The 23378-nt window shown below is 46.7% G+C and overlaps 1 protein-coding gene across 2 annotated transcripts in view; it reads left to right on the top strand.

The window, feature by feature from the left end:
- Window positions 1–23378, top strand: part of TEAD1 (TEA domain transcription factor 1) — a 264897-nt gene that overhangs the window by 186501 nt on the left and 55018 nt on the right. The window contains exons 3-7 of one of the 2 annotated variants that reach the window (XM_049649818.1): window positions 4690–4754; window positions 7140–7202; window positions 7292–7354; window positions 21681–21815; window positions 23188–23234. In XM_049649818.1, the coding sequence (XP_049505775.1) occupies window positions 4690–4754; window positions 7140–7202; window positions 7292–7354; window positions 21681–21815; window positions 23188–23234 (373 nt within the window). The remainder of the gene's footprint in view (window positions 1–4689; window positions 4755–7139; window positions 7203–7291; window positions 7355–21680; window positions 21816–23187; window positions 23235–23378) is intronic. The other variant, XM_049649825.1, reaches the window with a different exon arrangement.

Genomic DNA, 23378 nt, shown 5'->3' with positions numbered 1-23378 from the left:
CAAAAAAGAAAAAAAAATTCTGTATGTCTGAAATTTTTCATAATAAAACGTGGGAGAAAGTATCATCTGTCCTTAAAAGCCCAGATGATGTTCCGGTACTTTGGGGACAGCTTTCTAGACTTCCTAAATTACTGTGTCCGATTGTCCGTGTATGTTATCAGACCCTCTTCCATGGCGGTAGTCCTAGTGTGACCCTTGGAGCTGGTTGGTGCTTTTATCTTAGCTTTTGTGTTGGCCAGTGACCTCCTTGTGGGCAGGCAGTCTGTCTTCTCTTTATATCCCTGATGCACCAGGCAGGCATCGTAGAAGGCGCAAAGAGGTGGTCCCCACCTGCCAGTAGGATTCGTTTAGGAATGTCATGCATGCTTAACATTGCCATTACCTTTATTGAAAGTCCTGTTTGTAATGTAAGGTTACCGGACCACCGTGTGTGTGTGTGGGTGTGTGTGTGCGCGCGCGCATGCATGCTCACACACACACTCGCGAGTGTTTTAGAAGAAAGAGAAAAATTAGGGTTAACATTTCCAATTCCCAGCATTCTGATCATGACTGCAAAACAAGACTATGCTGTGTGACCCAAGGCCGGCTGCCGGTTACATCGGTGATTGTGGGTGCCCAAGCTCCCAGTCCTTGGCAAGGGAATTCTGGACTATATGGATCCACCCCATTTGGAAAGCCGTACTATAGAAATATATATAAATAGGGCTCAGATGTTCTTGTCAAGGTCACTGACCAAGATCCATTCAGAACCTTGTTGATTTCCCCAAAATATGTCCAACCCCGGGGTAGCCCAATAGATACCCCACGGTCATTTGGAATGTCATCCTTGTTTCCATAATGGTAGGCATATTTTAATTCTGGGCAGATTTAGAATTGAAAACAGAAGATTTTAATAGAATCAAAGCTATAGTGTTAATATTTGACTCAGAGGATTTATACACATTTGATGTTTCAAGTAATTATTTAAAATAATTTGGCCCGTGCCACAGGTGAGCCTTTATTTCCAAATTAAAATGTGCAATGAGGTAATTGGTTTAGACTTGATTTGGGGGAGGGTTGAAGTCTTACTAGAATTGTAAGCAGTATTAGAACATTTAAGATAATTCGTTAGGTTTCTAAGAGTTGTTTAAGGGAAGGTTTTGGAAATTCAGTCAAACAATTCTAATAATTAAAAGAATTAAATATATTCTAAGTTAAATACCCAGTTTTAAACGTTTAAAGGACTTTCAATTAGCTTTGTAAAATGGAGCAAACATTATTTGAATGGCCCTTTGAATGTGATTATAAAAATTATAAGGTATGTAAGTTGAGCTTAAAACTTAAGGATGAACTAGATAGAGTGTTTACATCTGTTTTTTTTTTTTTTTTAATGTTTACTTTTGAGAGAGAGAGAGAGAAAGCCTGAGTGGGAAGGGGCAGAGAGAGAGGGAGACACAGAATCCAGAGCAGGCTCCAGACTCTGAGCTGTCAGCACAGAGCCCAATGCGGGGCTCAAACTCACGAACCACAAGATCATGACCTGAGCCAAAGTTGGTCATTTAACTGACTGAGCCCCCAGGCGCCCCTTGTTTTTTAAATAAATGAATAAAATACCCATTTTTAAAAACCAGGTAAGCCCAAATAGTGTTTCTGCGTACAAAGCTGCCCGCATGGTGATTAAAAAATTCACACGAAATAAAGTGATTAACAAACACTGTACTTATTAGATCAGGTGGGTGCTCAGAGTTAGTTGAATCTGAATTTAAAAGTCGAATCAGCGGTACCCCTTGTGGAGGCAAGAAACACACAGAAACCTCAAGTTAATTACCCTTCACGGCTTCAAACATGGTATGAAAGAAAGAACGCAGGGTTTCGAAAGGTGATCTTACTTACGTAAAGAACAGGGACGTGAGAGTCACAACAAGCTTCAGTGAAATGGTGGCTGTCGCGTAGTGCTCTGCGCATGCTAGGTGCTCAGCGAGGCCCTGCTGTAGACATGGTAATGTTGAGAAGTTTGATTTGACATCATTTAGCTCCGACGGGTATCATTCGCACGGACCGCAGGGTTGTGTACGGCCAAATGTGGCTGACCTGGATGTTCATCTCCCCGCGGGACCACATGCCATAAGAAATCAGTTATGGAGGTTACGCGCCACACAAGTCACACAACCGCGTCTGCTTTCACAGAAGACGGGTATGGGGGCAGGGCACGTTCCTGCCATCTGGACAAGGTTCAGGTGAAATTGCATGTAATATAGAACCCTGGATTTATTTTGTTCTGGCCACTCAGACAGCCCTAAACAGGGCTCACAGTGAGGCCCTGGGCTGGAGGATGCTTGGCTCGTCTGCAGACATTGTCATTTAGGTCTGGCTTCTGGTAATGAGGCACTCCTGGCCGGGCTGTGCTGTCAGCGAGCCTTTGAGACAAATTGCAAAATCTGTACAACCATTTGAGAGATGGAGAAGCAGACCCGAGGACCCTACAGGGGATATTGGTAGTTCTCAAAAGTTTGAAACAGAATGCTCAGAGAAGCAGTTTAAACCTGAATTTAGAGTTCCTTTTCCTGTGGTTAAAGTGTAAGTTCAGACAAGAATGAGGATGTGAGAGGATCCTGACGGGCTGGAATGATAAACTTAATCTAACAGGATGAAATGCAGTAGCAATAAATGTAAGCTTCTGTATTTGGATCTGAAAAATCCCAACTGTGCATGAAAAGACTGGGCACAGAGGTAGAGAGATATATCTGAGGAGTAGTCTATATGAAAAAGACCTCTAGGAGTTCAAGTGACGTAAATTGACAGTTTATTGTGGGTCCCCAAAATCAAATGCAGTCTTAGGCTGCATTAACAGAAGTAGGGTATTTAGGATGAGGGAGGTGATAGACTTATTCTGCTGTGGACTTGTCATAGGAAGAGCACCACTATGGTTCTGGGCTCCAGCCTATGAAAGGAAATTAGATAAAGGATGCTCACCAGATGGCTGTGGTAGTATTCCAAAAGCTGCCACAGGTAACAGGAACAGAGGAAGTTTGGCCTAGGTACAACTCCAGGAAGACCTGAAAGTTGTTAATATCTGAGAGTCAGTCACGTGCATAGCCTCGTTCATGTGAAGAGGAACAAGGAGAACCTGGGGTTGAAAGTTCTAAGAAGCTCCAAATAAGGAGGGTCTTTTGTTTTTTTGTGTTTTTTTTTTTTTCCTTTGAGAGAGAGTGTGTGTGAGCAGGGGAAAGGGGCAGAGGGAGAGAAAGAGGGGGAGGGAGGGAGGGAGGGAAGGAGGTGGGGAGAGAGAGAATGAATGAATGAATCTCGAGCAGGCTCCATGCTCAGTGCAGAACCCCACATAGGACTTGATCCCATGATCCTGGGATCATGACTTGAGTTGAAATCAAGAGTCAGACACTCAACTGACTGAGCCACCCAGGCGCCCCTTTTCATTCTTAAATATGGTTTAAGATAAAGTGGACTGCTTCCTTAATTCTATAAGTGCTTGGTTACGTTTATAAGACTCTAGCCTTCTAGCGGTAGGAGCAGATGACCCAGAGGAATCTCCCAGCCCCAGGATCCCACAATTCCTTTGCCTTCCAGTGGTGACCCTGATCTGCATGGTCCTAACACAGACATGCACGGACAGAGCCATGATGACAGGAACCTTCTAGGCAGTGCCGAGGGAGTCTTCAGAATCCTCAGACGAGCTTTCCACAAGGACACTCTTGGGTTGATCCTCATTAGTGCTCCCAGTTTTTTACTGTGCCAGGGGAGATCTGGGGGGGTGCGGTCCCTCTCTGTCACCAGAGGCTGTGTTATTGTCTCATTGGTTCTTTCTGTGTGCCCAGCAGTGTGTTGGGTGCCAGGGAGGCTTTTGGGGAACAGACAAAGCTCTTGTCTGAAGAGGTTCAGTTATGCAGAATGTCTGCAAAGTAAGGCAGCACAAATGAATTCTACAACCAGCTCTACAGCTAACAAATGTGGTTAACTGAACGAGAGGGCTTTTATTTCATGTAGTGTTATTAATACCTTTCCCCACTTAGTTTCAGGGGTACATCCTCCCATGACATTATAGTTCTTCGAAGTCAGATTACCTGTTTGTGACATCTCCGTCTCCTGGTGGGGTAAAGCCGGGAGATTTTGCTTATTCTTGTAGGCATTTTCTTTCCCCTACAGGTTATAAAGCTTTGAGGTAGTTAAGTCATTTCTTTTTCTTTTTCATGAACATGATCTCGTGTATAGTTAGTTACTAGGACAGTGACATCTTTCGGGAATGTCGTTAGCCCCTTGTTGTAGGGTTTCTGTGGTCACAGCAGGTCAGTCTCCGGTGGCTCTCATGACTCTAACTGGAGTGAACTAAGGATGGAAATGTGGGTGCAGCGAAATGGGCATGGAAACTAAGACGGAAACAGATTTGTGGATTCCCGCGCAAAGCCTTGTGTTTGTTGCTCGTACAGGTTGACCACCTCTTTAGGCACAAACGTGTAAAGAAACAAAAAGGCACATTTCTACCCTCAGTTGCTGATCCTAGTAATTAAATGCCCTTCATCCTAATTTCCCCTAGCAAATATTTTTGCAAACAATCGTACTGTTTTATTTTTCTGGCATGAATAGATACACAGCTCCAACTTTGAAAATTTTTTGTTCTAACTTCTTAGCTTTCAGAGGCTTTTTTTTACATTTTTTTAAGTAACCCATCTTATTGTAAATTCTTCTTTCTTTCAGGTAGGAATGAATTGATAGCCAGATACATCAAACTCAGGACAGGCAAGACGAGGACCAGAAAACAGGTAAAATAACGTACCTGGACACTGTGCATGTCAGCGAATGGCCCGACGAGGCATTTTGGCTGCACTGGCTGGCTGTGCTTTGGCTCCTAGGAGCCCCCAATTTGAGTTCCCTGTAAGGACGTCAGTATTGGAGGTGTTTCCAATTGGCTCAGTTTTCACTGTTCATCATTTCAGTGACCCTTTACGATGTGGTCTCCAGAGTTCTTTTTATACACACATGGGAAAGTCTCACTGCCAAGGACAGTGTATGCACTGGTCTGGTACTGTACTTTAATACTTCTGTTTCTTTCCTGAACTGCGCATCTGTAAATGCTACAGACGCTGCAGGCGCAAGTACACTTGGAAGTCACGAAATTTTGAGATTTTGCGCATTGTAAAATCCTGGAACAATTCTGCATTAGTCATCATTTCGATGCAAAAGTAACACTGGCAGCCATGACTGTTGGCCTGAACATAATACTGAATGATGTGCGTCCAGGGAACTGTTGCTCCTTAAGCTATGGCTTTTTGTCAGTAGCTGCTGTGACTGAAATGAAGTTATAACTTAAATACCTTTGTGCAGAGTAGCGTCAGGAATTTTCCTCTGCCCTTTGTCAGGGCTCTGGCTCTCTCCTCGTTCCTTCTGACGTAAAGCGGTCCAAATCTCTGACCCAGTTCAGAACTGGAATGGATGAGCAATTCGTGTTTAGCTAAAAACGGAGAAAGAAAGAGAGAAAGGCAAAGGGGGGAAGAGCTTCGAACAAACCTCATGGGTGAGCTGTTAACAGAGCACAATTATTTTTTAATATTGACCTATGCTGATCTCTCTGGCACGGATTTTGAAAACTATCATCGTACCAAAAGGCAAGCTTAACTGTGGATCTCGTTAAGTATGAGCAGCAGACTCCAGTTCTCTGCTCAGCGATGAGTTGTTTTCATGAGTGTTTATGACGGGGAGAGCTTTTCCCCAGGAATGTTACATGTGCCCCCGCCAGGAGCCCGACTGCTGAGTCAGCACAGAGGGCCGTGGCTTCCTGCCAGGGCTCAGAGGCAGGGCACTGTCTGTTCGGTGCATGCTCCCCCCACCCTGTGACAATGGACAGTGGCCCTAGGCAAGTCAGAGAATCATGTAATAACAAAATTAGGGGGAGAACAAGTAAAAGCAGGAGCCGGATGGAGGGGTGACGATGATGGGGGAGTTCCCGCTTCTCTGTACTTTAAAAAAAAAAAAAGGCAACTTGAAAACAAAAATCATTGAAACTCAAAGATAAAGCTAAAGATAAAAGGATCTTTTGTTACCATAAATCCTGTTTTTATAGTCAGTATAGTGTTCGAAATGGAATAACTGCCTCTCAGTCCGAGTTGCTGAACTTTTCAATGGAGGGTTCGAAATTTCCGAAATAGATCCAGTTCCCAGCATACTGAAAGCGGTGGACCTGGGCTATCTCTCTGCTGGGTCTGTGAGCCCTAGTCCCATGCCCAACCCCTTCACCGGGGACTCTTCTAAATTTAACCAAATGTAACCCACTGAAAGAGATGCAAATTTGTTTACCCAGTGGAATCATTGTGTTTCCGAAGCTGGGCTTGGCTTGGTTTCCAACACCCCGGCATCCTGGGGATGTTTTTAGGCAGCAGTTGGTGATACCTCTCCAATGTGAATTTGTTGTTCAGCAAATCGTGTGGTTTTCAACCCAGATTTTTAACAGGATGGCTGGCTGGCTGTATTCACACTTTTCGCTTTGTAATAATATGCAAATCCACTTCGCGCCCAGTCAGTACCCAAAAGAGTGGAAGGATTGAAGATATTTATAAGGGGGGGGGAGAAAAAAACCCCTCTGCTGACTGGGTCTGTCCATTTCTGTGTGAGATCTAATTTACATGTCGGTATTATTTTAACATTTGCTACAGAATCCAGAGCTCTTAATGAGATCAGAATATAACCGACAGCTTCGGCTTTTTGATTCTGCAGAACGTGCTAATTTATGGATGGTCTCTTCTAAATTGAGAAGGAGGGATTTTCCCTCCTGATACTGAGAAGCTATAAATATTTTCATTTACCTCTAGCCCCACCTTTTAAATTTCATCAGGAAAACAACTCCACTCTCCCCCTCTCATCCCGTGCCCGTGATTTCTCCCTGGTGAGAAAACTAAAAGCAGCCTAACTTTCATCCTGAATCAAGTCACTGCAGTGATGACCCAGTCTGAAAAGCTTAGAGCAGCGCTGGGGGCTTGGTGTCTGGCTGGGACTGTGTATTTCCTAACTGCAGAGCTTTGTTGAGATGCAAATAACCTTCCCCCAACCCCCACCCCAAAACCCTCCCAAGGAGTAGCGATTTTATATTTGATTTCCTTTTTTTGTTTTGTTTTGTTTTGTTTTGTTTCCCCTCATAAACCCGAACAATGTAGGTGTCTAGTCATATACAGGTCTTAGCAAGAAAGAAAGTTCGAGAAATTCAAGCCGCCATTAAGGTACGTCTGGCTTGCCCAGTTGTAGGGGGCTTTTCATCTCCATGGTTACAGGCTTTTCCTTTGTTTTCCTCCCTTCCCCTACCCTGCAGGTGTCTAGTCACATTCAGGTTCTTGCCAGAAGGAAATCTCGTGATTTTCATTCCAAGCTAAAGGTATGCGCTTTCCTGCTTTTTGGCTTGTGGTTGCTATGCATCTCACTTCCTGTTTTCCATGGTGACTGGTGAATGCCTGGTGCTGGGATTCTCGTAACCTAGTTTCCTCGCATGTGAGAGCTGTTTACATTTCTTTGTGTCTAATCTCTGTTTCTGTACTAGCCTCACATTAAGCTTAGTGTGTGTGTGTGTGTGTGTGTGTGTGTGTGTCCCTAATAACAATGCAAATGCAGCAGAAAGCTGGTCTTGATAACTTTTCAGCTCAGAAACATGATTTTTTTTTTTAACCTTCAAATGTCCACCAAACAGCCCTGGGCTGGGAGAGGAAAAAAAGTCCAGAGACACAAAGTTAGCGTAGAAATAGTAAAAAAAAAAAAAAAAAAAAAAAAAAAAAAAAAAGTAATAAAGTAAAATAAAATGCATCACTTCTAGAGTAGTTCTCATGATTACTTTAAAAAATATTTAGAAGTCATTTTTTTGTACTTGTTATGTATTTTAGAGAATACTTATGAAAATATGTCTTTTCATGTAATTTTTCAAGTATTCTTTCAAAACAGTATTTTCTGCCAGATTTCTTCCACGTTGCTCAATATTGTTGCGCTCTGTTATTAAAAAAGAAATTTGAGGTGAGGCCTTTAAAAAAAATCTTAAGAGATGGGAAGGCTCTTAATCAAATCCGTGTTTGCAATTCCATTTCTACTTGAGTTTACTTTAATTGTTTTTTACATGTGTCTCATTTTCTAGTCTCTGAAAATATATTTCACAGCAAAAATGGAGGCATTGACATTTTTAAAATGCAAGTTCTCTGTATTTTCTCCCCTTCCAAAATTTGTAGTAAAAGATAAGTGACTTTTTCTTAACATAATGCCCCATTTTAAAAATGCAAAGGAATTATAGTTTACATAGAAGAGCTTTACTTTATAATAAAAATGAATTTGTGGCCCATATTGTTGCCCTTCCCACATGCCTTTTTTTGTTGTTGTTCCATTTTGATTTTTTCCATACATTAATTAAATTTGTTTTTGTTCTAAACCTAAAGAACGAAGTGCGATTTCACAGCACTGAATGCTGAACACTGGGATCCTTCCCAAAGTCCTCCAACTTTTTTTTTTTTATGCAAACAAGGCTGGCTGTGGAACAGGACTAGCGACCAGGAAGGAGCATTTGGTGGCCCTCTGCAGTGGGCTGCATGCTGGCTCGCTCGCACGTGTGGCTGATGGTGGCTGGCTTTTAGCTGACTGGCTGAGCAGTTGGAAGATTAAGATAACTTCACAGATCCTGCTTTTTAACCAAAGGTGCCGTCCTCTCTATGTGGATGTAACTCCCCCAGCGTTCGCTCAAGTTCTGACTCTGTATCTAGTTTCTCTGCGCTAACGAATTAATGATGTACAAACAAGTTTACAGACATCCATTCTGTGTTTCCATCCGCGATATTATGAATTGCTCTATTTCTGTACCGTCTGTGTGGTTCCTACATGCTCACCCAGGGCACACAGCCCTGGACCAAAAGCCCTGTACGTGATGAATTAAGCTCTCCTGCCCAGAAGGGAGCCCCATGGGATATCGGAAGTACTCGTTTTCTTATTCAGGGATTTTGAGAGCCTTCCTCCGTGGAAACACTTTACCAGTACTTTATACGTACACATACATGCAAACACAGTTGTTGTATTTGTGTTCGTTCTTATTAAAAAAAAAAAAGATGACATTCCCCCTCCTTTCAGCCCTGGCCCACTCTCCTTTGGGACAGACACACGGAGGAGGCGGAAATAGAGGCAGTAGGGTAGCAACCAGCTCAGCGTTGCAGCTCCAAGAACCACCTCCATCTTCTTGCGGTTCCTTTCCTTCCTCCCTACCACATTATTCTTGGGAAAAGGGAGGCCTTTGTTCTTCCCATCAGCTAAATACCAATGGAGTGCTCCAGGCATGGTGTCCATCACGGTGGGCAGTTAACAGTCAGCCCCCTATTCACAGAGCTGGCCGTGGAAATAGGAATGCGGAATAGAGGGCACTGTCGGATGAGTGTTAGCAGAAAGCACCCGGAGAAAACGTGGAGGGAATCCCAGGGACGGGCTGCACAGCAACAGTGCTGCTGTTGGGGAATGCAAAGACCGAGTGAGTGTATGCAAAGTCTGTTACGTGTTCTCTCATTCAGTAAGCTCACTCCAAAGTGAGTTCCATTATTCAGATTTTGAGGGATAATATTTAAGAAGCCAGGAGGTCAGTTGGTTTGCCCAAAGCTACCAAGCCCAGCACACGTCACTGCCAAGATTTGAACTCAGGTCTTTCTGACGCCTACCCCACTGGTCTTTGAGGTGGGGTTTCATCCAGTGGAGATGGGAGAGTGTTCTCAAGCAGAAGGTCTTGTGCCAGCACGCGCCATGTCGCCCCCCTTCGTGTCCCTCGGAGCTGGGCGTGCAGTTCTGACCACCAGCCCTCTCTTCGGCACCCACACTTTAGAAACAAGGCGAATTGTGAACTTTGAGCCCTTGGTCAGAATGTGGACCTAATGTGTGATTGGCACTATGGTGATTATCCGTAGTTCAGGGCAGTGAGGTCCTAGTCGCAGAGCCGCTGTGTCACCACCCAGAGGGCATTAGGCCAGCCGAGGAGAATGAGTGAGACTGATTGTCACCAGACTGGCAGGTGACAGCCAGTGGACATGTTGCTGCCTTTGCCTCCCGTGGGCATTTGATGTGAGGGATGCCTTCCTCAGCCTTCCCAACCAGCCATTACCAGGCAGGCAGCGGGCTCATCAGGAGAGGTAGGTCTCACCGGCTTATCCGTGCTTTCCCCTTCAGGTCTGGCGTCTCCCAGCACGTTCGTGGGAGGCAGGGGTGAGCACTGAGTTCGTTGTGGGGTCAGGCTGACGGCCATACTGCCTTGGCCTCCCACACTCATTAACGAGGCAGACTCGCTGTGGAAGGTTGAAGTCATCCCAGCAGACAACAGCGATAGCTTCTGGGCGGGCCGTGGGGGCGGCAGCAAGGGTCCAGACTTCAAAAAGAGATGCCATGCTTTGCCTGGGAAGACGTAGCCAGGTTCGCCGGAGAAGGTGGCTGATGGCCTGCCCCGCCTGCTTCAGCCCCGCTGCTGGGCCTTTTTCCTATGTGCTCAGCAGTCAAGGATTTGTGTTCTCTGGGGTGGACAGAGGCCTTCCTTAAAGAGAACGAAGCCAGGCTTCATCCCTCTGGCCTCCTCTGGAGTCTGAAAAAGTGGTTTGCTCACACCTGGGGCCGCCGCCAGGCGTGGCTTCCATGGGAGCCCTCCTGCCTGTAAGCCTCCCTCCTTCCTGGGGAAGGGTGCGGTCGAATTCTTTAGGCTGGTGACTTTCCAGCCTTTTTTTAAGCTGCAAACTCGTGTTTCAGGTTGAAATCTTTGTTGAAGCATTTCATATATAAATGAGTAAACTATTTTAATTGGGGCTCATGCTCTTTTAGCCTTAGCAATGGCCTCTTGGGGTGTTCCACTGAATACAGTTTGAAAACCACACTGCCTTAGGCAAAGGGAAAAGGAGGTGACTCTCCGCTGTCCCTGCAGCCTTTACAGGACAGTCCATGTTTGGCAGCCGGTTCTGCCATATTCCTGTGAAGAAACCAGTCTCAAGAAGAGCGTGGTCATGCTCATGCCCCAATTAAGGATGAGTCATCCTTACTACAAAAGTCATGCTCTTGAAAGTCTGTTAGAATGAGACCCAAAGGTCAGCCTTACTCTTCTGCTAGTGCAGAAATGGTTCTCAGAGTGCTTGCTCGTAAACCAGATCACCCCAAAATGTGTGGACTTTAGTTTTAGCTGTCATAACAAAATTTGTTTTCATTTTGTGGACATTTAAGATTTCCACAGAGATTTGAACTTTATAAAGCACAGCAAACTTTTCATGGAGAACCCAGTGTTCTAGACCCTCGAGTACATATCGGGCATAGAGAATCAAATTAGCAATCTCTGTTCTTGAGGAACACTTAACATTTCTGTTGTTTCTGGCCACAATTGGGGAAATACTAGATATCCAGTAGACTGCTCCCCAACTAGGGGGCTCTGCAGTGGAAATTGAACAGAGTGGTGCAAAGAATCCAGTGAAAAGAGTGGTCAGCTCTGAGTGTAGAATTAAAGAAAGACTTGGGGAGGGCATGCTGTTAGAACTGGGCACTGAGAAAGGAAGACAGTTCCCCTGAGATGTCGGGGTGTTTGGGGAACCATGAAAAACACTATTACTTGGAGGCACAGGATGGACCTGGGCAAGCCCAACAGAAAGGTTCCAGATCCTCTGTGAGAGAATGAGGTTCATCTCTGAGCCGTGGGATGTGCTCTGGGCTGGAAAGTTCTCTCCCACCCTTTTCAGATGGATGGCTAGGTGGAGGCAGAGCTGGAGGCAGGGAGCCTAATTCAGGGGCTGCTGTAGGATCTGAGTGAGAGGGGTGCTGACCTGGACCAGGGGCAGGCAGACAGACGCACACACACACACACACACACACACACACACACACACTCTCTCTCTCTCTCTCTCTCTCTCTCTCCCTCTCTTCAGCTGGCTCCCGCTCCGGTCCCCTCGACTGCTGTGCTCTCTTCCTTCCTCAATGTTTTTTAAAGAGTACATGATGTTTAAAACTTCTCTCCTTACTAAGTCTGAAAAGTGTACACTTTTCAATAGCAGCATTGAACATATAGGTTATTGAAGGTTGGGTTCTGTTAAAGTAATGGCAGCTCACTGAGGGGATGCATCAGTTAACTATGAGTTTCTTGCTGCTGTATTTTAAATAGGACAATATGAAAAAGTGAAGAGAGTTACTATAAAATATTTGTTTCTACCAACCAGAAATGATCATTTTCATTATGATGTATTTCTCTTCATTTTTTTTCCAGTGGAAGAAATCAAATGGCAAAACGGTATTCTTTTTCTAATTTCCTATCCCCAACCTCTTTCCCCAGCCAATCACAATCTCCTTCTTCTCCCCACCCCCTAGCAATGGTATCTTTCCTTGCCATTTATTTCCCTAAGAAAATAAATCCAGTGAAAACTATTTTCTCCTTTTGCCCCTGTCCTAAAATGAGTCTAGATTTTTATCCATCGTTTATTCTGAATTTGTGCTAAAGCCATTGGCACCAACATGAGACATTTTGTTTATGCAAAGCAGCCTAGAGGTGCCTGGGTGGCTCAGTCAGTAAAACGTCCGACTCTTGATCTCAGCCCAGGTCACGATCTCACTGTTTGTGAGTTCGAGCCCACGTTAGGCTCTGCACTGACAGCATGGAGCCTGCTTGGGACCCTCTCTCTCCCTCTCTCTCTGCCCCTCCCCTGCTTGCTCACTCTCACACTCTCCCTCTCCCAAAATAAATAAATAAACTTAAGAAATTAATAATGTATATAGAAGCCTAAGCCAAGATAGACTTGGCTAGCAGTTTGGGATGGCCTTCGCCCCAGACTGTAAGCACAAGGGAGGGCTGCAAGGGGCAAGCAGATCAGATCGAGGGGATGGTTGAGGTAGTCGAGGAGTGCTGTGAGGAGACGAAGAACCAGGAGCAGAGAAGCCGGGCCAGTAGGAAGAAGGGGTGAAGGGGTTGGCAGAGTCCCGTTGAGATTCAAGAGCCTGCTAAAATGGATAAGGAAATACAAGGCATTTGTGACCAGAGTGCCAGAATTTTGGACGTTAAGCATACACTTTGCAGTGTTTTATTTTCTGATTTAATCTTCTTGGGCTAACGGGCCTTAAGAGACAAATCAGAGCGCTAACTGGGGGTCTAAGATGGAGCTTATTAGCTTTGAGGGAATCGTTCCGCAGCGCTGGGCATGCCATGTTGTGGTCCCTGCCCAGACAAAATCCTTTTGAACCCACTCCTCTAACAGGCTCTGGGGTGGTTGTAGGTGACACACGGCTTTGTAACTAGGCCTGATTGTAGTTACAAGGTAAAGATGGAGCCACGCAGGTGCAGCGTGGGAAGGACCTGTGGATCGGTGGAACGTGCCTTTAGCAATTCCAAGGATGCCGACTTTCCTCCCTCGGACCTCGTGTCACCAGCTGCACCTGCAGACGTCACCCAGAGCAGGTTCATTTGTTGTCGCGCGTCTCCTCCTCACCCGCAGGTTAGCCCCTCACCGCGATCTCCGGCTGAGCAGTGGAGAAGCGGCAGCCTGTCAGAGAAGACAGCGTGTGGCGTGGTCCCGAGCCTGGCCCACAGCTCTAGAAGTTATTCTCTACTTTGAATTATTTCGCTCACCATTAATTGCCCAAGAGGCCATTAGCCCCCCCCCCCCCTTTTTTTTTTTGGAAGCGCAGGGATTTATTATCCCAGCCTATAAAAAGAATGCAGAAGTGTGGTCCATACACGAAGCAGTCTTTCTTTGCTGCTTAGGGTTCCTACTTCGAGCTTCCTCCTCCAAGTCTCTTATCTCGGGATGTTCAGTTGCCTCGAGGGGTTGTCCAGTCCCTGCCCAGAGGCCTCCCCTCCCTGGCGGCCGCAAAAAGGCGACCTGCAGACCACCCACCCCCTGTGGACCGTCGTCATCTTCCTGAGAAGGTGGGCCGGGCCTCCTGGGGTCTGGAGTGCCCAAGTCCAGATGGTACTCCGAGGAAAAGAGGGCTTCTTCATTCTGCCCTGACCTCAGCAAGAATACATCTTAGGCGGTGGACATGTTCATGTCCAGCTCTGGACTCGCACTGAAGAAAAGCCAGTACTTGCTGACATTGCGTCATGCCACGAGAGCAGAGAAGGGCCCGCGAGTGTCCGATTGCGTCCAGTCGTTGGTGACTAATTTACGAGCTACATGTGCTCCCCGGGGCCGTTTTCTTCATCCTCACCCTGGTGGCCTTTTGTGATTTGATTTCTGAGCAGGCCATTCTTCCCAATCTGCCGTTCCTTCCACTAAGCAGAGAGCTTAAAGTTCAAATTGTTGATTTAATTCTCCAGGAGAGTTCAGGAACTTCGCTGGGGGCGTTGCTGCACTTCACACGGCTACCTCCCGGTTGTGTCACCACTGATGCCGGCCACGAATGGGCCTGTCCACAGGGGAGACACGCCTCACTTCAGCCATGGTGCTCCCCGTGGCCTGCTGAGCCACCCCGCTCCTTCAGGCGATGGCTGTCAGCGGTACACAAGGCCACGGAAGCCTGAAACCACAGCCTCCTTTGTCCCGGCGCCAGTCCTGAGACAGTTGGCCCAGCCGCAGGATTTGGGAAATGACGCGGCACCTCTCCTGATACCTTCCGATCCTCAGGGGATTCTTTTGCACTCACCCTCTCTCCCCAGTGATATTTTCTCTGCCTTGTTTTTAATTTACCTGAGTTCAAGCTAAGGGTGGAGACCGTTTATTTCTCGGGGTTGGGTGTGTTGGAATTAGAACCTCTTATCAACCGTGTGGTGATGCGGAACTCACAGTGTAAACAGAGGGCTGAACACATTTACCTTTCTGTGTGAACTGAGCCAGGGCTGGATTTTCTTTTTAAGGGCAACGGAAACACCCTCATTCTCCATTTTTATCGCTTGCTAGAGAAATCCCGTTGTTAATCGGCCCCCAGTGTCTACGATGCTCTAGACTACCAGAGAGCTGGAAAGTTCATGTGATCGGGACCAGGGTGTCTTAAGCATTTCGGGTCACATGCGCCCCAGAGACTGCAAGTTCGCTGAATGGCAAGGCTGCGGGCACCCTGGGGAGTGCTTAATGCAATTCCCAAGGCAGTCCTGAAGGCGCTGTTCTCGGCCTCACTTTACAAATGAGGAAGCAGATGCTCAATGGCCAGGTGACTTACCCAGGGTCCCAAGTCTGCATTTGATCTGCATTTAGCCCCAAAGCCCAAACTCTTCACATGATGTCATGCAGCTCTACCCAAAGAATGCTGGTCAAGGATGAGGGCTCATTTCTCTGACTCAAGATGCTTTCACATCGTCTCTCACTGTTCATCGTGTCTGTATGTTTGAATTATTTAATTTTAATCTTTTAAAATGTTTCTTTATTTTGAGGGAGAGAGAGAGAGAGAGAGAGAGTATGAGCCAGGGAGGGGCAGAGAGAGAGAGGGAGCCACAGAATCCAAAGCAGGCTCCAGACTCCAAGCTGTCAGCACAGAGCCCGACGCAGGGCTTGAACCCACGAACCGTGAGATCGTGACCTGAGCCGAAGTTGGATGCTAACCAACTGAGCCACCCAGGCGCTTCTGTATATTTGAATTAAACAGCAGATGAGTGGTGGGAGCTGGAACTCAGTCTGGAGCCAAACTAGAGCCTGCTGCCTGCGTGGGTTCCTCTGGCTCCTCGGGAGAGATTTACTTCCTGCCTCTTACTGTCACCTCCCAGGGGAAAGGGGGCTATGGTCAGAAGGGTGCCTTTTCCCCAGCACCCAGACCTAGCTTTAGCTGACCTCAATGATAGGTTTCCTGGTAGTGTTGTCAGGCACACCTATAAATCGCCTGGATCCTCATCTACAATCTTTTATGGTGCTAAGCCCCACATCAAAATTAAAGGAAACACTATTGACAATTATAAAATACTAAATATAACTTAGTACATTTAAAAATGAACAATAGTAAAAGCCTTGAAAATTTTTTCTTTGATGTGAATGGAGTCTCTGGCATTTGGAAATACAATAAGATGAATTAATTGCTACTCATTACATGGCAAGTCGGGAGAAGTATGAATGTGCCTTCCCCCCCTGGCATTAGCTGTTGCCCGACCGAAATAGCCCCCTTTTGTATTTACTCCTGCTTTCTCTAATAATAAGTAAATTAGGGATCATGGCTAGAAAAATTCAAGTGCCCTCCATCTTTTCTCCCAAACCATCCTACAGATTCGCGATGTTTTATGTACTCAGGGGCTAGCGCTAATAATCACAGAGGTCATGTGAATCCACATAGTGCAAGGTGAAAGCAACATCTGCAAAATGACTTTTTAGGAGAGCATCCTGTGTTTTGTCTTTTCCTGAAAAAAAGTGGTTTTGCAAGCAAATTGCTATCTTTCCTCTCCTGTACTGTATTTTTGTATTGCTGGGAAAAGTGCACTTGGGGAAAAACATTTAAGAGCTATCCAGAGATTTTGAGTCCGTGGCCTTTTTTTCCAACGTTGCCTATTTTTCCTGGTGTATCAGTGGACTTCCTTACGAATAAAGTAGATTGGAGTCTTTAAGTTTTAAATTGACGGCCCCTGAACAAACTGGAGTATATTGATTTAGTATGCTCTTCATTAAAATGCCATATATAACAGCTATAATATTATACTTGCAAGCTTGTGAACTTTATATTATCTTTAACGTTGTTGATGGCTAGTGCTGGAAAACGATAAGAGAATTGATTCCTCAGAGTAATCAAAAGCCAAGGAAGCAGAGGAAAGTGGGAATAAGACTCCCATACTGTCTGGAGACTGATTCATCACATGTCCTGGAGTCTGAAGAGTGCACTGCTTCAGCCATGTGCATTTGTGACACTGGCCGCCTTCCTGTCATGTATATTACACTGTAGACACTTTCCAAACATCGTGCACATTTAAACCATAATGAGGAGGCCGCGGTCTATGGAACCCAGAGGTATAGCAGCAGCCTTGCTCTGCTTCATGAAATATGAAAGCCTGTTTACTAAGTGGCAATAACAGTTTGGAAGGCTTCAGGCTGAGGGGTTTATGCGTGACACAGCCTGCTGGACCCCGTGTGGCTGAGGCAGGGAAGGCCATTGACAGCATGGCGTGCCAGAAATTGGACAAGGAAGAAAGTCGAGTGGGTTCTGAGACCTGCATCCCTCGGCACAGTGCTGTGTCTGACCTCATTCTTTGTTCTTAAAGCCCCCGTGTTTCCTGCTCCATAAATATTTTGCACATTTCAGACCATGGGCTTGAGTTAGGATTCAGTTGGAAAAGGAGATTTGCCTTTTCTTTCTCCATTCCCCAAATATTCAGCTTTTTTGTGGCCTCATTCTTCGTAATGTTAGGGATGGAGGGACTTAAAATCAGTAATGAGGACTCGGTGTGAAGTTGTCCAGGCTTTTTGCTAGGACGCGGTGTTCTTGTTCACGCAAGGTCACGTATAGACACGCACACACTCAGAGTATTTCCCGTCCTGTAAGACAGCACAGACCGCAACTTGGTATTGACTTAGTAACGGTTTTTCAGGATAAAACAGGGTGCTCATCCTTTGTAAATCTCATGCACATTTCAGAAATGTTGGTGTGAAAACATCTTAGAATAAAAGTATTCTGATGTACAAGCGTAACGTATATTTTTGAACTTACTTAAGCGTCTGTTATTTGGATAGATTAACAACCGCCCTGCCCCCTTTATTCTGGGGTGAGTGGTAAGGATGGAGTGGGACGCCCAAAAGTCCAGGATATTGGACCAGAGTGACACAGAGAAGCAATTTACTCAGGTCTGACACTTAGAATTATAATTTCTTCCAAGCCAGGCTTGTATCTCTAGGCTGCAAATGACAATTTAGAGGCCCTTCCATTGAAATCTCAGCTTGGCATCGTTCCGTACTCCCATTTCAGATTAAGTGGGTCAACAGCCAGGCTGTCGGTTCTGATTTCAGGATCTCGCTTGCCGTGCTTATTATCTGCAGGGTTGCTTTAGATTTTAAATAATAAAATTTAATCCTTTTAATTTTCAAATACATATCATAGATAAACGGGGAGATGTTCTAAAATTAGATGAGTAGGTAGAGTGTCTCCACTTCAAAAAGGAAGGAAATCAGAGGTATAGACATTTTAGTCCATTTGCAGAAAATTGCCTATTCTCAAATAGCTAGGTCAAGTGCAGAAAGAACCTCTACTTGAGATAAAATTTCCTCTCCACGCTTGGCTTTCTCTCTGTTAGGATAGGTGGCCAGGAGCTGCCCAAATTTTAACATCTTACTATCTTTTCGCCGGTGGTTTCCGGCTGTGTGTGTTAAGACGTATTTGCTTATAAATGGAACTCACAGTCCTCGCCACAAATACTTTTGGAGCCAGAAAGGCTTTAGAGAATAAAGTACAACTCTGTTTCATAGATGAAGAAAATTAGAGCATTCAATGACTTGCCCAAGGTAACGCAACCCACTACCACCGTCAGGCCGAGGCAGGTTCAAGCCAGCCTGGAGAGGCTCCTTTTACTGGCACGGAACAACCTGGTGAGCTAGGAACCACTGATTTGCTCTCCTGCTTCCGGACGTGTGTCCCATTCAGGCACGTCCTGGAACGCTGGGCAGTAAGAGTCCAACCTTACTGTGTTTAGCAAAAGGAAACGGCCATGTTCCGAAGCTGTGTGACATACAAAAGCTGGTGACTTTTCTCCTTTCCCCCTTGACTGATTTCCTTTAAAAAAAAAAAAAAAAAGCATCAAACTTTCATGAGCTCTTCGAAGAACTTTTCAGTCAGCGCAGCACAGGGGAACATCTCCAGCACCTCTAGTAGAATAAAAATGGGCCATGGAGATGTGGGGGAGTCCTTTCTATTTGGACCTGGACTTTTAATTCTTGAGTCCTTCCATCCACCCGAGTGTGTGCAAACACACTGTATCTGGGCGTGCCAAATCACCCCCGTCGTCAGCCTTTCATCAACAGGGGACTCTCAGGTCTGAGAGAGGCCCATGACGTGCATTTGAAATTTAAAAAAAAAAAAAAAAATTGTTTGAAGTATTTATTTATTTTGAGAGAGAGAAAAAGTTTTTATTTATTTTTGAGAGAGGGACAGAGGGAGGGAGAGAGAATTCCAAACCAGCTCCGTGCTGTCAGCACTGAGCCCGATTCGGGGCTCCAACTCGGGAACCTTGAGATCATGACCTGAGCCAAAGTCAAGAGTCGGACGCTTAGCCAGCCGAGCCCCACAGGCGCCCCGAGGATGGTGCTTTTGGGATAGAGCCAAGCCCACAGATCTTTTGTAGTTATTCCTCAGAATTTGCATCAACCAGGCCTGCGAGAAGTCTGGGCTGCGCTGTCCCAGCTCCCCTAGCCTGGGCCCCGGAGAAGCTGTGAGGCTTGTTCCTCTCAGTGCAAGGCGCCTGTGGTGAGACCTGTGGCATTACTTCAGTTCAGAAATCACCTTGAGAGGCGTTCGTAACCTCTCATTAGGGGCTAGGTGGCTTCGGGGCTGGAGTACAAAGTGACAGGCCCAGAAGAAAACTGATGTGTTTGTATTCGTGTCAGGGCACTTCTGACGGAGACGGGCTGTAGTGTGACTAGAGCCGGGTTTTCTGTTCACACATGTGGATCACCTTCTGCGGGGATGATGAGGGGGCAGGTGGCAGGTGAAACCACGGGACCAGCTAGGTAGGAACAGATGGACTGGAGCTGGGATCTGTGTGTGTGTCAGGCTCAGCTGGGTTTAGGGCACTTACATACCTAGTCAGTTTATTCCACCATCATCATGATTTTGTCCTTTACGAGCATCGCAGTATCTGAAATGATTCAGATCTTAAAAAAAAAAGAGAGAGAGAGAAGGAGAAGGAAGGAAGGAAGCAAAAATGTTGACAGAGAAAGCTAGCTTTAGGTAGAGCCTTCAGCAAATTAGCAAATGGAGGCTCAGCTCAAAGAATGTCATCTGACCAGAGGCAGTAAAGCACCATTCTAGTCCCCCGGTGCCATCCCACTGGGGACGAGCAATCCTGCAGGCTTCCTGGGCCCTTTGTGGTGCCATTCAGCTGTAGCACGTGCCTTTCGAGATGACCATAATGACCGTGTGCCAGCCAAAAAGCTGCCACATGAGGCTCCTTACTTTTTCAGCTGAGAGCCAGAGAAATGTGACAAGTGTCAAATTTTATGCAAGTGTTAGGCTCTTTGTCAAGGGGCAGCGTAAGCTTTTTGCAAATTCATGCGGTGTTCTGGCAATTACGGGGCAGAGTGATGTCTGTCTTATACCTTGGGAGCACCTAATTTGATCTTTCTTAGAAGCCCCTAGTAGTTATTTTGTAGGCTTTGGGGGGCTTTTTGTTTCTGGTTTTTGCTTGTTCGTGTTTAAATTTCTCCTTTTGGCTTTGCCTTTGGCACCTCAGCATGCTTCTGTGTCACCTCTGGGTAAATCTGTACACATTGAAGCCAAGTCAGGGCTGTTTCAGCCTGAAGTTCCCCTTGACCTTCACTCACTAGCTGACTCTGAATGGCAGCCGTGGTGGGTGCTGTCTTTACTTTACTGTCCCCATTTTGTTCCTGCTCTGATGGAGCCTGGGCCTGGTATAGATTGTATAGACCTTCTGTTAGCAGCCGGGAGGAACCTTGACTTGTTTCCCAAGCATGAAGCCTGTACCGTCAGGACCTGCCTGACCGTTTCTCCATCTGTACTGGGGAAGCCACAGAACCAGCTCGAAGGGGGTTGGGAGTAGTTTCTGAAAGGTTGGAATGGTTGGTAATCGCCCTTCTAGTTATCTGGGTCAGACATCCCTCCTAAAATGTGAAAAAAAGACCCACACTCCTATGCATTTTATTGTACCCAATATTTTGTGTTTGTATAAGTATATATGTATTTTTTTAAGTGAAGAAGAAAAATACCCCTGCTTTTGTCCGCAATTCTTTTAACAAATTGTTTATTGTTGTATCCAGGTAACAAGCATGGTAAGTATTTTCACCACATTGAGTATTCTGTATTTTAGCTGTGCTTGGCAGACTTTTTGGCTAGCTTTTGTGTTATCAGCCTTGGCTTTTCTAGAAGTGACCCATCAGGGAAGGGAGAAACCACTTACCCGGTAGCAGCCCCTGTGTTCTCGGCTGTAGAGAGAACCCGTGTGGCCTTAGCCCCATGGTGGGGATACCTGAGAAAGCATGCACCCCGCCAGCATGCTGCTTGGCCCCGTCCTGGCCCCCTGCCCGCCCTGCTGCCTCCCAACCTCCCCTCACCAGGTGTCTGCCACAGCTTCTGGGCCTCGCATGACTCCAGCAGCCCCTGGGAGTGCGGCCCCGTGACTGTGCACACCGATGGGGCCTGCCCGCACCTTGTGGATGGTCCTACCCCAGATCCACAGCCACCCCTCTTTACGCCCCCTTCTCCCATCCGTTTGCTAAAAAGCAAGGCCCCCCCCCCCCCCCCGCCCTTGCCTTGAATGTGTTAAGTAATTGGAGAAATCTCCCTATGGAAGCTGGAAAAATAAATACGCTGTCCACTCTTCTCAGAGGCTTCCCATTCTGTTGAAAAACAGATTAAAAACATTTTTTTTTTTTTATTTTTTTTTTTTTTTATAAAACCTTGCCACTGGGTAGTCTCAGTAAAGGTTCAGAGTTAACGGTAGGTCGAGTGTGTTTTAGCCTTCTGGCTGTGTTTATTTATCCGTGCATGTTTGCTTCTCCGGCCTCTCTTGTGGCTCTGTATTTAGTCCATGTGCTCGTGGCTGTGCCTGTGGAAGCTGCCTGGTAGCCCTGTGTTCTGTATTAAGTCTGTGTGTCACTGTCACCTTCAAGGATCAGACTGCCAAGGATAAGGCCCTGCAGCACATGGCCGCCATGTCGTCAGCACAGATCGTCTCGGCCACCGCCATTCACAACAAGCTGGGGCTGCCTGGGATTCCACGCCCCGCCTTCCCGGGGGCGCCGGGGGTAAGTCACAAGCTGGTCCTGTAGTGGTGGCCCCCAGGGGTGAGGGGCCGGCGTGAAGCCATCCACCTGGCGCTTGTTCTTGGCTCCCGGGTAGGGGAGGGAGGGACTACCTGTGGCCAGCTGATGGTGCCGGGGGCAAAGTGGTAAAAGGAGCTGGAGAGAGAAGGAGGGAGGGGGCCTGGAGAGAAAGGAAGAGGAATGCATCCTTGGTCCCTGCAGACGTGGGATTAGGCATTACTTTGCCAGTGCCCTTCTGGGTTGTGACCTGCTGCTTCTGCTTTTTTTCCTGGCCCTTCATCTCTTTTCCTGTGTCCTCGGGGTCACTTTAAGGGAACTAAGCCCTAAAGGGACAAAGTATTCTGTTACCATTTTCCTTTTGCACCTACCAAGGGCTAAGTTGAATGTTTGTTATAATCCCATTAATCTTTGAAATCATCTTCAGCGGTTCTAGTTATTGTTGCCGTTTTGCAGACAAGGTTACGGAGTAACAAGAGTTTGGGGAATTTGATCACAGTCCCATAGATAGTGACCTCAGGACTCAAACCCGGAGCCTTATGCCTCCTTTTGCAACTCCTTTTACAACAGGCCGCCTCTCCAGCAGGGGTCAGCAGGCACCAGAAGCCTCAGGGAAGCTTACAGCAAAGGAGGTGTCCGCATTGCTTCTCGGAGCTTTTGGCCTCTTGCTCAGAGCTTTGTCCTCTCCCAGCTGGGCCCTCGGTGCTGTGAGCTGTGGAGACAGAATGTTACACAGGGAGGGTTTAAGAATGGAGGAAGAGAGGTGCCTGGGTGGCTCAGTTGGTTAAGTGTCCGACTTCGGCTCAGGTCATGATCTCACAGTCTGTGAGTTCAAGCCCCGCTTCAGGCTCTGTGCTGATGGCTCAGAGCCTGGAGCCTGTTTCGGATTCGGTGTCTCCCTCTCTCTCTGACCCTCTCCCGTTCATGCTCTGTCTCTCTCTGTCTCAAAAATAAATAAACGTTAAAAAAAAAAAAAAAGAATGGAGGAAGAGAAGGGGAGGGGGAAGGGGGGTGGGGGGTGTGCCTGGATAAAGCAGTCAGACAGAATATCTGTGAGCCCACCTGTAATGTGCCCAGATCTCTGTTAGGTGTCAGGGAAACATGGAGAAGCTGCTGCCTGGTCCCTGCCCTCAGGGCACTGATCTGGAGGAGGAGCCCTGGGCTGCCAGGCCAAGGATGCCACTGCCATCGTGTGCACATCGGTGGCCACATCTACGTCGAGAGAGGGTCACCGTGCAGCTGATGGAGGGTCTGAACCCACTGTCTTTATTTAGCAGGGGTTGCAGTGTGTAGGCATCCCGAACAGTGCTTCGATGTGAACTCCTAATTCTGACACCTCTTGCGTTTTGCCTTCTAGTTCTGGCCAGGAATGATACAAACAGGGCAGCCGGGATCCTCACAAGAGTAAGTGCAAGGAGGGGCTCCTCAGTGACGGCAAGGGTCACAGCCCAACCCCGGGTGGCGTTTCTCTAGGATGACTCTGCCTCGGGGCTTGCGGGAGAAAGGAGATTTAACCTGAGATCGCCAGAGTCATCTCCCATTATCCAC

Source organism: Panthera uncia, chromosome D1, assembly GCF_023721935.1.
Source record: "Panthera uncia isolate 11264 chromosome D1, Puncia_PCG_1.0, whole genome shotgun sequence".
Classification (NCBI taxonomy): domain Eukaryota; kingdom Metazoa; phylum Chordata; class Mammalia; order Carnivora; family Felidae; genus Panthera; species Panthera uncia.
Note: the sequence above shows the minus strand (reverse complement) of the source record. Positions and strands in the feature narration are given on the sequence as shown.